Raw genomic sequence first — 15,881 nt, 5'->3', positions numbered from 1 at the left:
TTGTTCCTGCACACATCAAGTCAATGCTGGATATGCCACAAATCCTTGGGCAATACAGCCCATGTATGGTGGACATGTATTGGTCACGTATTGCAGAACTCATACAAACTATCCTGTAAGTATCAGTCCCTTTAAAACCAGACATCTTCCTCTTTCTCCTACTTCCGCAGGAAGCTCAAGCAGCCTTGCACAGACATCTTTTAACAGCAGCAAGCCAACTCCAATTTTTTTAAAAAAGGCAAACCCCCAATCAGTTAGGGATTGGATTCAGAAAGTTGAGAGTATCCAGATACTGGAAGAAATTGGATGGCCAGTTCACAGTTATCACTCCTCCCTCCCCTCCCCCTCACCTCAACCCCTTATTGGTTCATAAAAAAGATGGAGCAGACTCCACAGACCGAATCCTCCATATCACGTGCAGAGTTAAGAGCCCACACTAACCTCTCCGTCGCACCTTAAAGGTACTCTCCAGTGCCAGGAAAACATATCAGTTTTCCTGCCACTGCTGGACCCTGCAGTTCCACCCTTCATCCTACCGCCCATCCCATGTTTCTGAAGGGGTTAAAACCCCTTCAGTGACCTACCTGAATCCAGCGCCGATGTCCCTCGGCGCTGGGTCAGGCTCCGCCCACGCTCCTCCCCCGATGTCAGCCAGCGGGGGAGACCTAATGTGCATGCGCGACCATTGCTGTGCATGCGCTTTGGGCCTCCCCATAGGAAAGCATTATGCAATGCTTTCCTGTAGGGATTCCAGCGACGCATAGTGTGAGGACATCCAGCGTTGTTTACAACACTTTTCGTGTTCTAGGAACACAGACATACCTCTAGTGACTGTCTGACAGACAGCCACTAGAGGAGGACTTAACCCTGGAAAGTAATTATTGCAGTTTAAAAAACTGCAATAATTACACTTGCAAGGTTAAGGATGGTGGGAGTTGGCACCCAGACCACTCCAATGGGCAGAAGTGCTCTGGGTGCCTGGAGTGTCCTTTAAAGGTTTTAGTTCACACATACAAAAAAAAGGTTTTCACCTCAACATCCCAGTCCAGAGGTAAAGACCACTACATTAGTATATAAAGATCAAACAAATGTTTGATTGCACCCATAAGACACACTAGTGTATGTTCATAATCAATGTAACTGTCATTGCTGATGTATTGCACTGTTTTTTAACAACTGTACCTCTTTTCAAAATCTTAATAAAACTTTTTGGCAAAAAAAAAACAGTGAGTCTTACAGGTAACCAATCAGGTAAGGCTAACTATTTACCTATCAGAGCACTCTTATTGGTTGGCTTAAACCAACCAATCAGAGCGCTCTGAGTCAAATTGCAGGGCATGGGAAGGCTGCTCACAGGCCACAGGCTGCTCATTGTTTAATAGACATGCCCCTACTCACAGCATAGCGAGTAGGGGCGGTTGGGAGATTTCAGTCTTCATCATGCTATTATGGGGGTTATATTGACCCCCATAGAGTGAGGGAAGACATGGGGGGCTTAGGAAGTGGCGGGGAGCTGTGCTCCCCGCCACTTCTATCTTTACATATTACAAGGAGGGAGCTGCGTGCCGGTAGCTCCTTCCTTGTAATAAACTATACGAACGAACAAATGAACACCGATATTCCGTGTTTGTTTGTTCGTCTGACATTTCTATTCATTTATTCATCTTTCTGATGAATGAATAAACAAAATTCCCGTATGAATTTCGGACAATAGCAAAAGCCCCAGTGTTTTAGTGGACATGCAGTGCTATCTAGTGTGGGCAGATGACGTGTCCCACAGGGCCTTTATCTACCCACACAAAGATGGCGGTGCCCAGGACTTGGGTCCGGGCACAAAATAAAGATTCTTTAAAAAGTAATATATCATATCGAGATATCGAGATATCGAGAATATCATTTTGCCTCTCTATAAATCACTGGTAAGACCACATATTGAATATGCTGTGCAATTTTGGGCACCTGTTCTAAAGAAGGATATCATGGCACTAGAAAAAGTGCAGAGGCGGGCTACAAAATTAATAAAAGGAATGGAACATATCAGCTATGAAGAAAGGTTAACAAATTTAAACCTATTTAGTTTAGAAAAACGTCGCCTGAGAGGGGATATGATAACATTATACAAATATATTCGGGGCCAATACAAACCATTGTGTGGAAATCTATTCACAAACCGGACTTTACATAGGACACGAGGCCATGCGTTTAGACTGGAAGAAAGAAGATTTCGTCTAAGGCAAAGGAAAGGTTTTTTTACTGTAAGAACAATCAGGATGTGGAATTCTCTGCCTGAAGAAGTGGTTTTATCAGAGTCCATACAGATGTTCAAACAGCTACTAGATGCATACTTGCAAAGACAGAATATTCAAGGATATAATCTTTCAATGTAGGGTAATAACTGCTTGATTCAAGGATAAATCTGACTGCCATTCTGGGGTCAATAAGGAATTTTTTGTCCTAGCTTGTTGCAAAATTGTGCTTCAAACTGGGGTTTTTTTTTTTTTTTTTTCTCTCTTTTGGATCAACAGCAAAAAACAGGTGTGAGGAAGGCTGAACTTGATGGACGCAAGTCTCTTTTCAGCTATTTAACTATGTAACTATGTAACTATGTAATATGGGGGGGCCTAGGGGCATATGGGGGTGGCTAGGAGGGCTATTAGATGTAGTGGAGCCGGGAGGGGGAAAAAAACGGATGTGGCCATGACAGTGCCCCTTTAAAATGTAGTTTAGAACCAGAACAGTGTGTCTTATTTACACAGACTAATTTTTAAACGCATTTTTGTAGTTTAAGGTCACATTACTGTGAGTTTTATTGCTGTGGAGTTCTGTTATATACTCAGACACACCAACAATATGGAGCTTCTAGAAAACAGGGACATTAGGATAGAAAAGGAAAACAAAAGCACTTGAGTCCAAAATAGGGACTGCCCCCCTAAAGGGGCTCTTACGAAGTATGTAACAGATTATCTGTTTTATTAAAGCTGGAGCAGAAATGTAGTCCTGTAGTTCCATGTAACAAAAGCGCAGCTTAGTGAAAAGGGGCCTTGACAGGGCTAGGAGGTGGGCTTAGGCATAAGGTATGCAGGAATTGGAAGGTTAATAGTTAAGAGGTTAAGTTAATTAAATAGGCAGCCATTTTATATATAATCACTTTTAATCTGCCTACTTGGCTGAGTTTGTCCTTCCCTGGGTTGGTTTTCTGGGATGTCCTGTTCTGTCACAGTGGAGGGATAGCTGAAGCTGAGCTGAAGGTTAGAAAAATATGCTCTACTTTGTCCTGGTATAGAAGCGGTTAATATGGTTCCTGGTAAGTTTGGTAGGTTTCCAGCTTGTCTGTGTCTCAGAACCTGTTGGGTGTAGGGGTATCCGGGTATACCCCTACCATTGTTATTTAAGACAGTGGGACTTTACTTATCTATGTTTCAGATTGTTATATGTTTTATGTCTTCAGATATGTGTCATTGCCTTTTATAAGTTTAGGGATACGTATGTGGAATGGCACGGTTGGGGGCAATGACTTTATTCAAAGTTAATTTATTATGAATATTATTAATAAAAGCTGTGGACAAATTGACCCATATACCTTTAGTGTCTTATTGGGTTAGGTAAGTGGGGTTAATTCTGCCCACCCATATGGTGACGATGCACCTGTCATGTCTTAACTCCCTTTTTTCTTGCCCTACTTGGTCAGAACAGAGGCCAGTACCGTTTTGTTTTTTTTGATGAACCAGTACAGGCCCGTTTTCTAACCAAGTGTCGAACCAGTCATAGTGCATGCTCATACCTAACTGGAAATTTGCTTTGAATTCTCAATAATTCACTGTTTGTTTTAAATATATTTATTGGTATCATGTCAAGTTTTCTTACATCAAACCGAGTTTCATGAAAGCGAACAGTCGCCTGCGCAGAGGCTTAAGCATCAGTATAAAATTACAGTTGTAAATTATCGCCTGCGCAGAGGCGAATCAATCAGGTCATTTTTATCGTACATAAACTATGTCTGGGCTTTAATCTAACATTTAACCACAGTATTCTGAATTAACATTTCAACATACTTGTCTAGAAGAAAAACAATAGTTGTGTATTGCATACAACTGTATAGGGTGGTTCTAAATTGGCCCTTGTGAAGATGTCGTGGTACCTTAAGGAGTATGTAAAGGCTTGTGCCATGTAGGTGCGTTACCTAGGTGGATAGTGAAAGTGCTATGCTTTTAACATTTCGCATGGCTATCCCGTGGATGGTTATTTGTGACTCATGTAATTGTGTTGCAAGTATTATCATCCGTGTCATGTCGTGGATGTGGTTTACGGCTGCATGTGCACATTGCAGTCGGTCGCCTGTGTGAAAGTGTGTTCCTCGTTGTATTAATCGAAGCAGTCAGTCGTCTGCGCGGGGGCGTTTCATACCCTGCATCTAACATCGCGTTTAGTTGCCTGCGCAGAGGCGTGTTTCTCAATACATCTATCATAGCGGTTTTTTTGCCTGCGACGAGGTTCCTTTCACCTAGCTGCAGTGACGACTTTTGGCGCCTGCGCAGAGGTTGTTTGGGCATGTCTATTGCATCCTTAATAGTGATCTTAGTTTGTGTGCTGTGTTTGGTTTGAGTTGTGTGTGGGTGTCGTTCGGTGAGTGAGGTGTGTATTCCTGGTATCTATAGTGGAGTCTGTCAGCGCCGCGCGTGCTTAACATGTTCTTAGGGCTGTGTGTGGTTCAGTGTTGTTCAGATGTGTGGTATATTTGCTTGGCGTGTTTCGGGCATCTGGTTTGTTATCTCGTGTGCATCCCAACTTTCTGGTGGGTTCGGTTATGTGGCCCGTGCCTCCTGTGTTCTAGGCGGTATTGTGGGTTATGTGTGTTGCGTTGTTTCGTCTTGTTCTGTCTATTTTTGGCCGCTGTAGCCCCTCGGTATATTCTCAGGCATCTGTGTTGTGTGTGGCTGGTATGTCTTGCTTGTGTCTCCTCAGCATGTGGTTGGTCATTGTCGTATTATGTGTCTCCTTTCTCATCGCCTGGTTATGTGGCTATCTTTTGTGTCTGAGGTTGTTTTTCGAGTGTATGTGTGTGTGGCCGTGTCCCGAGAGGGTATGTGAGGGGGTTGCGGGTTGGTGGCCTGTTATCCAGTCCCCCGTTGCCGCCCCGTTCTGCTCAGCCCCCAGGTCTCTCGGCTCCCCGCTCTGGCCTGCCGCTTTCTTGCTCGTTCCTCTCGGGGGTGTCTGCCGCAAGCCGGGTTTGGAAGGGGTCGGACGTGGTGTGGCGTAGCCAGTAGAACCAGCGTTGTGTGTATTGGTCTCTTTGTCGCGGGGTGACGGCTTTCACGTCTTCGAATGTTCGCGTCGCTTCCACTTCTGCTACCCATCGTTTCAGTGGGGGCATAGCTGTTTGTTTCCAGTAGATGGGGATGGTTGCCTTGGCCGCGTTGAGCAGTCTGGGGATGATGGATCTGACGTACGCCGGTGTTGGCATGGTGGTTTTGTGTAGGAGGAAGGCAGCTGGGGTCTCTGGTATTAATTCATCCGTTACTTCGTGTATAGTCTTCCCAATCGTCTCCCAGTATGGACGGATCTTGGGGCACGACCACCAAATGTGCTTGAATGTGCCTACTGCCTCCTCGCATCTCCAGCAGGTGTCTGGCACCTCTGGGTTCCTTGCGTGGAGCATTGATGGTGTCAGGTACCAATGAGTGAGGATCTTGTAGGAATTTTCCTGTAGACGTGCTGAGCCCGGTGTCTTTTGTATCAAGGTGATGGCCGTGTCCCAGTCCGCCTCTGTCATGGGCTCGTCTAGGTCCTCCTCCCATTGTCTGATGCATGGGGGTGCCAGTTGGTATCTGCTCGTGATTAGGGTCTGGTATATCTGTGATATGGCTCGGGGTGGTTCTTGGTCTTGCAAACAGAGGTGTTCGAATGTGGTTGGTTCCCTCAGGAGGTATGGTTTCTGGGGGATGGATCGGGCGTATTGTGTCATTTGCGCTCTCTGGAGTGTGTGTGCGAAGGTATGTGAATAATTCACTGTTTGTATGTAAAATTAATTATTACACTGAAAGGTTTTTTGTGCAGCTGCCCAGATAATAATCTAAAAACTGATTCATAAATCACAAAAAACAGGACTGCTAATGACTCCTGCTTTTATATGTATACAAACATACCGTATTTATTTTTAAACATCTAAGGTGCCTTACTCGCCCCTAAAACTGATACTGTAGAGGATCATTGTTCCTTTGTATGTAGCCTGATCCTCTTCTTCTTGTCTAAACTCTGCTCCACATGAGTTCTGATACCACTAGACGCTAATTAAGCATATTAAAGTAAGGTGTAACACGGGGAACATGACAGATCAATTTATTTCTGTCACTGAGAAGGTGGCACAAGGCACAATATTTGAAAACTAATACCACCAAAGCCAGCATCAGTTTAATGTGTTATTTATAATGTGCACATCATGTCATGCTGTCTTTTAAAAATGTCAGTCCTTTGAAGTAAAAAACAATCAATGATTAACTGGACAGTCTGGTGCAATGAACCAGAAGAAAAGTTGAAAACAAGAATTGAATTTCCGTGTTTACTCAAAGACAAAATATTGTCGGAAATGGAAACACACATGGTAAAGATTGATCAAGGTAAAATAAAGTGCTATTCTGGGGCAAGGAGCTAAATATTGTGCAATCACCATGGAAACCTATACAATGTATCTTAACATTTAGCACTTTCATTCCATAACAGCGTCTGTATTTCATTTATAAATATGCAATATTATTTTTAGTTTAGTATGGAACATAATTTTCACTCTTAAATCAAGCACCATGTTGATAACAAATTATATATATTTTTTAAAACAATTATTATATAAAGGATACTCACATGGTCTGATAGGAATGTTGCTTGCAATCGATGTGGTAGAATGGACAACATTGTTTGAAACTGTTTGATGCTCCGGCAGCAATTCAGAAGTTGGGTGGACTTGAGTCTTATCGACAACTGTAATAGCCTGTTTGTCCTCATTTGAAGAAGTGGGCAATGGAGTTGAAAGCTATCAATGAATGAACATAGTTAATATATGTAGCAAGTATCAAAGGGACAAGATCAGCTTCAGTTTCATTTACAAGCCATTAACAATAAAAACAAACACTAAACAAGAGTACTTTACTGGTCTTTAAGTCAGCACCCCATAACTCTGCCCATACAAAGCTACTCAATGTTCGAAGCTTCAATCAGGAAGCCTCAGTGAAGACACTGTGGATAGGCTGTGAGTGTCATCTAATGCTCTCAGCCTATCAGTAGCTCCCCATTGAGAAAATAAAGTGGAAAAGGTATGTATCTTTCTTTTATTCTGTTTTCTCAATGGGGTGTGTGCCAAAGTGCAAGGGCATAGCAATTGGGCTCTTGATTGAAGACTTTGGATTTAAACCATTAATTAATGGTTAACCCCTTCGGGTAAGCCAGAGTCCAGGACCTCCTTGCAACATAACAACTTAATTGTGATGAAGTTGTTTTGGTGCCCAGTGTGTCTCCCTAAGAGGATTATCTTGTGTGAATATCCCAGGGTGAACAAAATGCAGTCAGAGTTAACTTGTTGAATTAAAAGAAACTCCCTATAGAAAGATCCCTAATAAATAATGATTACAAGCATTGAATTTTAAAATGTTTCAACTACTTTGGTCAAACATTTCAAGCCTACCAACACTACTAATGTATGAAGAATATGGGATAACACTGTACCTCCCTTAGAAAGTTGTCATTTGCTTCCACTGCCAGGGATACAGTCCTATCTGGTTGTGTTGTAGGAATAATGTGGTCTTCCGATGCTGTCATTGACACATTTTGAAGTATTACATTGCTCGATGTCGGCTCTTGCTTTTCTTGATCAAAAGTATCCTCATTGCGCCTGCCAACTTCCACAGCTGAGGAGTTTTTCTCTGTGTCTGGGAAAAACCAACCTAAATAGTCCACATCAGGACTCACTTTCTGGTCTGCTTTAGCACTTAGGTGAAGAAAATCCAACCTAGGGTCACTGTAATCATCTGAATATGCATCTTGCTCCTCAATGCTGGGATCCTTATTTACAAAAGAGAGATCTTTAAGATGTGCCACATCCTCATCAGAGTCCTCGTGCACTCCTAATGGGTATTCTCTGCTGGGCAAAAAATTTCCATAGAGAGGCAAGGGAATAAATCTTGGAGAAGGTCTTAATACAAAAGTTAAGTATGATTTCATGTGCTCAACCTTCTGAGGTTCACAACTGTCTTTATGTTGACAGTTCACAATATAGCATCGTCTACCCAACATCCAGGAGACATCACAGCCTGACTGGTTACAGCAGGCAATAGTGCAGTCTGACATAGTCCTGGCATTAGGTACTCTCATAATGTGTGTGCTTTGTAAATTGGGAGATATAGCTGCATCAGTGAAGGTGGCACCTTCTCGACATTGTTCACAAAGGTAGCCTGTAAAAAAAGACAAACGTTTTAATTTTGAATAATAAGTCCTAGAGTGTTATTTCTGTTTTGCTTTTATATATAAAATCCAAAATGAAACTCATTGAAGGCATCATTATGATTTAAAAGTCACAGATAGTGGGGGGGGGCGGGGCCAGACCGCCGAGCTGGACGGTCGCAAGCCAGAGCAGCTCCTGCTACTCACTAAAGAATAATCTCGAAAACCATGTTTTACCACCCAAGACCGGACCGACAGCGAAGTAACCTAGAGCTGAGGGACTGCTGGACCTGGGGAGAGGCTGGCTCGTCCCCTGGAGGAGAAAACTACGTTGCCCCAACCGGGGCCTTCTCTAGCGGTAAGTGAGGTGGACGGCCGCTTCCCCACTATCCTGCACCACAGAACCCAGTCAGGGGTATGACCCGGCGCGGACCCGGCTCCGTTCCCCCCCCTATGGACCGGAGGGGGTGATCGCGGTCCTCACCCTGTGGCCCTGACCTTGACACCCCAACCGAGGCAGGAGAGCCCGACCGCCGCATCCAAAAAGGCGGGCGCCATGTGAGCAGACGACAAGGGGAAGACCTGCTCCCTCCTCGCACTCACAGCTACTAAGGCGGCTCTTACCTCCCGATCCTACCACACAGAGAGGTGGCAAAAATCGTGCCTAACCTCGCAGCCACTCAAGCCTGCGCTGAGCTGCTCAGGCGACACAAGTAAGCAGACATCAACGGCTGCACTGAGGGGAATGAACACCGGGAAATTACTATTCCCGCCTGGGGCAGCCACGCCAACCGCCGAGTGAGCCACCTCTGCAAGGGGACAGGCCCTGCACTCACATACCACCCAGCCTGCAGCAAGATCAGGAACGCGGCAAACTCACGCGGGATACGCCCGGCTCCAGACCATGGCGGACATCAGCCTGCGGACAACCGAAAGCGGCAAGCCCAACAAACCAAAGCGGCAGCCGGGGGAAACCCAGCGACGACTGCAGAATACAACACGGACACACTATGTTCTGATGCCTGCTCTGATGGACGCTTGCCCCTTTCTAAACAGACACAGCAGAGCAGGTATCGGGTAAATGCGGGACAATCCCTACCTGAATGGTTTCGGGTCCGCCAGGATGCCGACTCCTTCCTTCTGAGGCAGCTCGGGAAAATCCGCTCAACCAGGGTGATAGTTTTCCTAGTCCCCTTAATGTCTCTACAATGACCTAACTAGCCCTAGCTTAAAAGTTATACCTGTCCTTATTAGTAACCACATGTTCGTGAATCATATATAGCACTCAGTCAGCTGTTATGCCTATCTCCTAACTAATATGTCAAGCGTGCAAAACACTAGTTAGTTCTATTTCTAAAACTTACACTAAAATGGTCAGCCAGTATAGCCTATGTTTTGTCATCTACTGCACCACTGACTATTACCTTGCTTTTTTCTTATGTCTCTATTTTATTAAAAAAAAAAAAAATGTGCACTCATTTTCAATGCCACAACTGTCATGCTTTGTTTCCTCTAAAACATGTCACTGCTGTTGGGGCACGACATTAATGTTTGTTATGATAAACTCATGCACGGAAAAATAAAGAATTTTTTTTTTTAAAAAGTCACAGATAGTAAATTTAACAACTTAATCAATTAAGTGGCTGTAAAGGGTCTTAATTAGTGATGTCCCGAACTGTTCGCCAGGAACCGTTCGCTGGCGAACATAGCTTGTTCATGGCGAACGCAGCGGGCGAACATATGCGATGGTTGGTCCGCCCCCTATTCGTCATGGAGGTGGGAGGGTCTGGGAGGGAGGGTCTGCTGCTGATTGGCTGGAATGTGTCTGCTGACTGTGAGGTACAGGGTCAAAGTTTACTCAATGATGACGAATAGGGGGCGGACCGACCATCGCATATGTTCGCCTGCCGCGTTCGCCACGAACAAGCTATGTTCGCCGGCGAACGGTTCCTGGCGAACAGTTCGGGACATCACTAGTCTTAATCTCCTTTTGTTAATGATTGTGTGTTATGACATGAACCTACACAGCTACACATTAAGTATATTACCACTAAAATATTAGCTGGACACAGTGGATTGAATAAACAAACAAGTGTTTTGAATCGTATTTATTTATTTTATGGGTTTTGGTTCCGTACATCATTATGTAATAATGTTATTAATTTTAAAACTTTAATATTTAGTATTTTGCATGCATCCTATATTATAAAATTTTGAAGGGCAATGGCCCTTCTTCTGTAGCAAAACTTCAAACATTAACATATTAAAACATATAAAAATGTATACCAACAATTAAAGGGCCACTAAAGGCACCCAGACTACTTTATCTCAATGAAATAATACAGTGGTCCTTTAGTTTTAACCCCGCAAAGTAAAGCATTGCCATTTAGTAGATACATCATTCTGACATTGCATGGTTAAATTTAGCTCTAATGGCTGTCTTCCTGAGGAGCATTGTATTGGACGAATAAGAAGAGTCAATGTAATATTGGATTGAATGAGAATGAAGGGTAGGCGTGATATAAATAATAATCAGTCTACCTCCCCTTTTATTAAGCTAATGTTCTTAAACCCAACAACAGTCCATGATCAAAGATCAGAGAGAACTACCAGTGAGCTCACACCTTTAGCTACAGCAGGCAATCACAGTTAATCTGCCCACACCTAAACCTAATCCACATGTGTTACTATATGTGTAGGTGCCTGGATTTGCCACACAATGAGAGAAAGCAGCTGCATTTTGACACTTATCTGTTAGGGACACGTTCATTTATACACAACTGCACATATGGGTCGCAATGTCCATTTTTTGACCCCTGAACCCAACATACTGTATACGTGTTGTTATTGGTTAGTGGCCAATAATGTTACACAAATACAAGTGACCAGCATGTTCATTTTGATTGCTCTACCCCAATTAGCATAATATTAGAGTTCCGTGTATAATTGGAAGTAGTAGACTGGTATTAGGTAAAAGTTAAAAAAAATTAGAAATCAGCTTTGCAGGAATCCATTATCTAACTAGTCATTAAAGTAAACAGACATTCTTACCTGTAAGTGTGAACATCCAGACGAACAAAGTATACACACACATGCTGATGATGTTGATATTGCTGTGTTCTTTCTGTTGCTTTTGAGAATATTTTATAAATTCCACTTATTCCATACCTCTTATCTGTAACAGAAGATTAATGGTGAGTTATGCTGATGGTAATATTAATCAGCTTTAGTTTTATATAAAATAAACAATACACTTTTTACCACTTCAATGTTTAATATTGAAGTCTTCATTCTTCTAAGCTGTCAAAAGTTCACTTTGAATTCACTAGATTAAACTTTGTAGTGAGTAAATTAAAGCACTTAAACTATACCCGTTTTTTGTTTACTTGGGTAAAAATATGGCTGTTCCTTGTAGCATTTATTTAAGACTGCAAATGTACAGAGAAAAAAGTCATGCTTTTTTTTTTTTTTTTTTTAAAGTTATCCACCATTTTCTGAGGAAAATAGTGAAAATGGAATAATATTATTTCTCAATTTATGAAAGAGACAATACTAGCTGTTAAACATAACCCATTAAACACTAAGTGATCATGATAGTTTCATTAACCCTTTAAGGCACAGCTTTCCAAACTGCGTGGTGCCACACAGTCTGAGTATGTTGCGCTTATTTGTTTGACAGCAAGGAAGCACATTGCACAGCACTCCCCTCCTGCTGGTCACTTCATGTAGCGTGGCCGAGTAGGTGGACTGCGGTAAAGGAGCTTCTGTTCCCCTACCCAGACAGGGTAGTGAAAACAGAAGCTCCTCTACATGGTCCACCTGCTTGTCCACGCTACATGGAATAAGGTGAGGCTAAACAGGCACAGGGGAGGGGGCAAAGAGCACAACAGGTAGGGGCTTAGTAAATCCAGGCTTTAAAGGGTTACTCCAACCACTATACTCTCTTCAGGTGGTAGGAGTCTGGATGTGCCATGTTTCTGCTTGAAACACTGTGCATCCAGAGATATTTGCACTTGTGTGCTGGGGGTGAGTTACACTCCCGGCACTCGTGACTTTGGCAGACCTGAACTCTGTCCAGTGTCAAATGTCAATACTGTGCATATTTTACGTCAGTCCACTGGCAACAGACCTATTAATGTTCTCTCTTGCAGGCGTGGCACCTACAAGGGGAAGTTTTGTATCCCATCCGTCCTTCTCTTCAACTGTACAGTCTCTCCCATCTTACTTAGGCTGTTTTCCTTTTTTTTTGCCTCCTAAACTCCTCCTCGCCAGCCACGAATGCACGCACTTGCAGATTTGATAAAATGCATAAATAAATGCAGGCATTTGTAATTTGTGGTATATCAACTAAATAGTGATGTTTATGTATTTATTATTTAAGCAGTGGAGTGTCCCTTTATTTTGCTGTTTATTAGATAAGTTCCTAATTTGGTATCCTTAAATATGGCAATTGCACATAGGGATACCAAATTAGGGAACTATCTAATAAACAGCTGAAAGATCAAAAAACGTTTTTTTTTTTAAATCTTGATATTTTAGGCTGCTGTTTAGTATATAGCTCCTTAATTTGGTACCCTTCTGTGGAATTACTATTTTTAAGAATATCAAATTAGGGAGCTATCTGCTAAACAGTACTCTAATGTGGTATACTTTGGAATAATGGCGTCTGAATTTTATTTAGGTCCAAATCGATAATTTCCAAATTTCATCCTCAATTTAATATTGTTGGATAAACTTTTAAAATTATTTCATATAATAATAAATATTTGCTATGTTTTATATGTAAGATAATTTTTTGGATATTTGATTATTTATTTTTTTAACTTTATCCAAAATTATTAAATAATTTGGAAAGCCTATCCACCAATATTAAATCAAGGATTCGGACAACCGAAATTCGTAAAGCAACAAACCAAAACAAAAATTTCAGACGTGCATATCTCCACTGCGGACACCCACAATTCTAAGAGAATATTAGTATTGTAAAGAACAGTGTAATAATTATTTAATAAACAGTACTGTAAAAATACACTTATGCATATTTGCCTAATGCGTTGCAAGACATTCCCTGAGGTAATCATCGTACAATGTCATTAAGTAGGAAATTCTTACTGCATGAAATAAAATCAGTCTTTAGGCAGGTCAGTGAGATGCAAATATATTTAATCCATTTTTAGGACAGTCTATCTGCCTTGTTTGAAAAGTTCTATGTGGAACATTGTCAGTTTTTAAGATCTGCAGCTTTGCCCAAATATTCCAGGAAGTAAATACTGTCCCTTTCAAATTTTAGTGGGGACTGCATCCTCTGTATGTTGTTAAGGTTTCTCTAAACTAAGCATAGTTTCTGGATGGGTAGATGTGTTACATCTGATGCCTGTGACTTCACCTGATATAAACCACAGGTTATGTTTCTATAACAAATACTATAAAAAGAGCTCACACACTAGAATAACTCCTAAGAAAAATGCTTTATTAAACCATAAAAGGTATAACAAACATGAAGCACCAAATAAAGTGACAACAATAAGGCAAATAAAGTAAACAATAATAATTACCACAAGCCTATTCTGGCAGAAACAGGAGCCCCTAAAACCCCCCAACGTTTCGGCACCTCCTGGCTGCCGTTATCAATGGGTTTTTCTATAACAACAAATGTAAATGTAGCAAGATAAAAAAAATATATACCTTCCATGGAGGATTCTTAAACTAAAGCCATATAGCGAGATATCCCAAAACACACATCCTGTGTAATATTTTTATTATCCTCCCATTAAATGGTTAAACATATCTTTTGCTGAAGCTTTAGTGTGATAGACTTGTTAACCAATATGAGAGACTCAAATAAGAATTAGTCTTGTTGCTGCAAGGAGTAGCTCTGATTAGCTGAAACGGGAATACATGTCATATACCTGCCTTTAACAACATGTGTGTAGCATCCCTCTGCTGACTGCAAACCCACAGCATCCCACATCAATGTATATTGACATTGGAAACATAGCTGTATGCTTGGAACTGCAACATCATGCTATCAGCAGAGCTGTCAGGAGGTTATACATAATATTATATTGGTGAGGCACGCAATGAATGTATATGGCAGTGTTGAACAGATGATTTCATACCGATTATGGGGATGGCCAGCTGTCTTATGGTTGCTGGAGGCCCGTCTATCTTCCACTTGATCTCTCTGGGTCCCTTGATCAGAGATGGGAAGGAGGTGAGATGGGTGGATAAGCAGCCGATGATGGGAAGGAGGTGTGGCCGAAACAGAGAATGCTCTGGGTATAAGATAAAAGACAGAGCAGCTGGTGCCTCTATCTAAGAGAGGAGAAAAATGGAATGGAGGCGTTGTCAGTATTCTAAATTAGAGCCTGTGGTCCAGCAGGCAGGGCCTGAGAAAAACATGAGGAGTCAGTCTCAGAGTGTATGATCAACGAGGAAGCATTTGCAAGCTTAGCTTTTAGGGCTGTTAAAGAGTTATTTAAAATGAATGTACATGAAAAAAAATAAATTCCATATTTGTTATGGGAACACAATGTTGGTGTTACTTAAAAAAATATGAGGGTAGGGTTTAGAGAATTGTATTAAAAAAAAAAAAAAACATGGGATTTATTCACTAAACACTGAATTGCAAAATGTAGGCAATCATAGCTCAGCTTTAAGTACAATGGGATTTGACAATGTATTTCTCCAAACGAGATACATTTGTCCTGTAATTACAATCCAGTGTTATTTTTAGAGAAATTCAAAGGTGCTCCTCTCGTTAAGAGTAAATGTGTGTGTTCTAAACAATAGCAGATAAATAATCCAAATAGCATAAATATGGCATTGGCAGGGGACACTCTAAACACCAAAACCACAGTATTTTAATGTGGAGGTGCCCCTCTTGTCTGGCTATGTGAACCATTGCTGTTTGAAGAAACGGAACTGTTTACATTTTGCCTAAAACACACCAGACAACTAGTCACTACAGGAGGCATTTGCTCCATAAGACTTTAGAAAGTGCACAAGGCAGCGAATGATTCGCATTGGAGAAAAGTCATCAGAATTCACAACTTCACCAGAGGCAGATGGTGACTGGGAGACACGTTTTTATAGCTTTTTATTTTATTTATAAAAAAAAATACAAATGGGGGACAGGTAAACTAGAAAAAAAAAATAATGTTAACCAATATTTTTAAAGTGACACATGAACCAAGATTTCTGTTTGCCTTATGCTTGAAGGCAAATGGCTAAAAAGCAAATGGTAAATATGCAAATAGTTAAATAAAACAAACCCGGCGTGAAACAATTCAGGGTCTAACAATATGGATCCTCTTATTCTGCTTTACCATAGACAGCAGTATGTGGATTAAACAGACCAGGTAGGCAGTTGCACCTGCTTTCCCCAGATCTACAGTGCAGTAGTCCTATCTCATCTCTTATCCAATGTGCCACAGGTAAAGAGTGGGTTGGCA

General features: G+C 41.7%; 1 protein-coding gene across 1 annotated transcript in view; it reads right to left on the bottom strand.

Moving 5' to 3' along the window:
* Positions 1–14,757, bottom strand: part of KIAA0319 (KIAA0319 ortholog) — a 90,588-nt gene extending 75,831 nt beyond the window's left edge. The window contains exons 1-4 of the mRNA XM_063453055.1: positions 14,547–14,757; positions 11,479–11,602; positions 7,714–8,438; positions 6,856–7,024 (exon numbers count right to left, since the gene is read on the bottom strand). Of these exons, the coding sequence (XP_063309125.1) occupies positions 6,856–7,024; positions 7,714–8,438; positions 11,479–11,521 (937 nt within the window). The 5' untranslated portion in view covers positions 11,522–11,602; positions 14,547–14,757. The remainder of the gene's footprint in view (positions 1–6,855; positions 7,025–7,713; positions 8,439–11,478; positions 11,603–14,546) is intronic.
* Positions 14,758–15,881: the final 1,124 nt, after the last annotated feature.

Source organism: Pelobates fuscus, chromosome 4 (assembly GCF_036172605.1).
Source record: "Pelobates fuscus isolate aPelFus1 chromosome 4, aPelFus1.pri, whole genome shotgun sequence".
NCBI classification, from domain to species: domain Eukaryota; kingdom Metazoa; phylum Chordata; class Amphibia; order Anura; family Pelobatidae; genus Pelobates; species Pelobates fuscus.
Note: the sequence above shows the minus strand (reverse complement) of the source record. Positions and strands in the feature narration are given on the sequence as shown.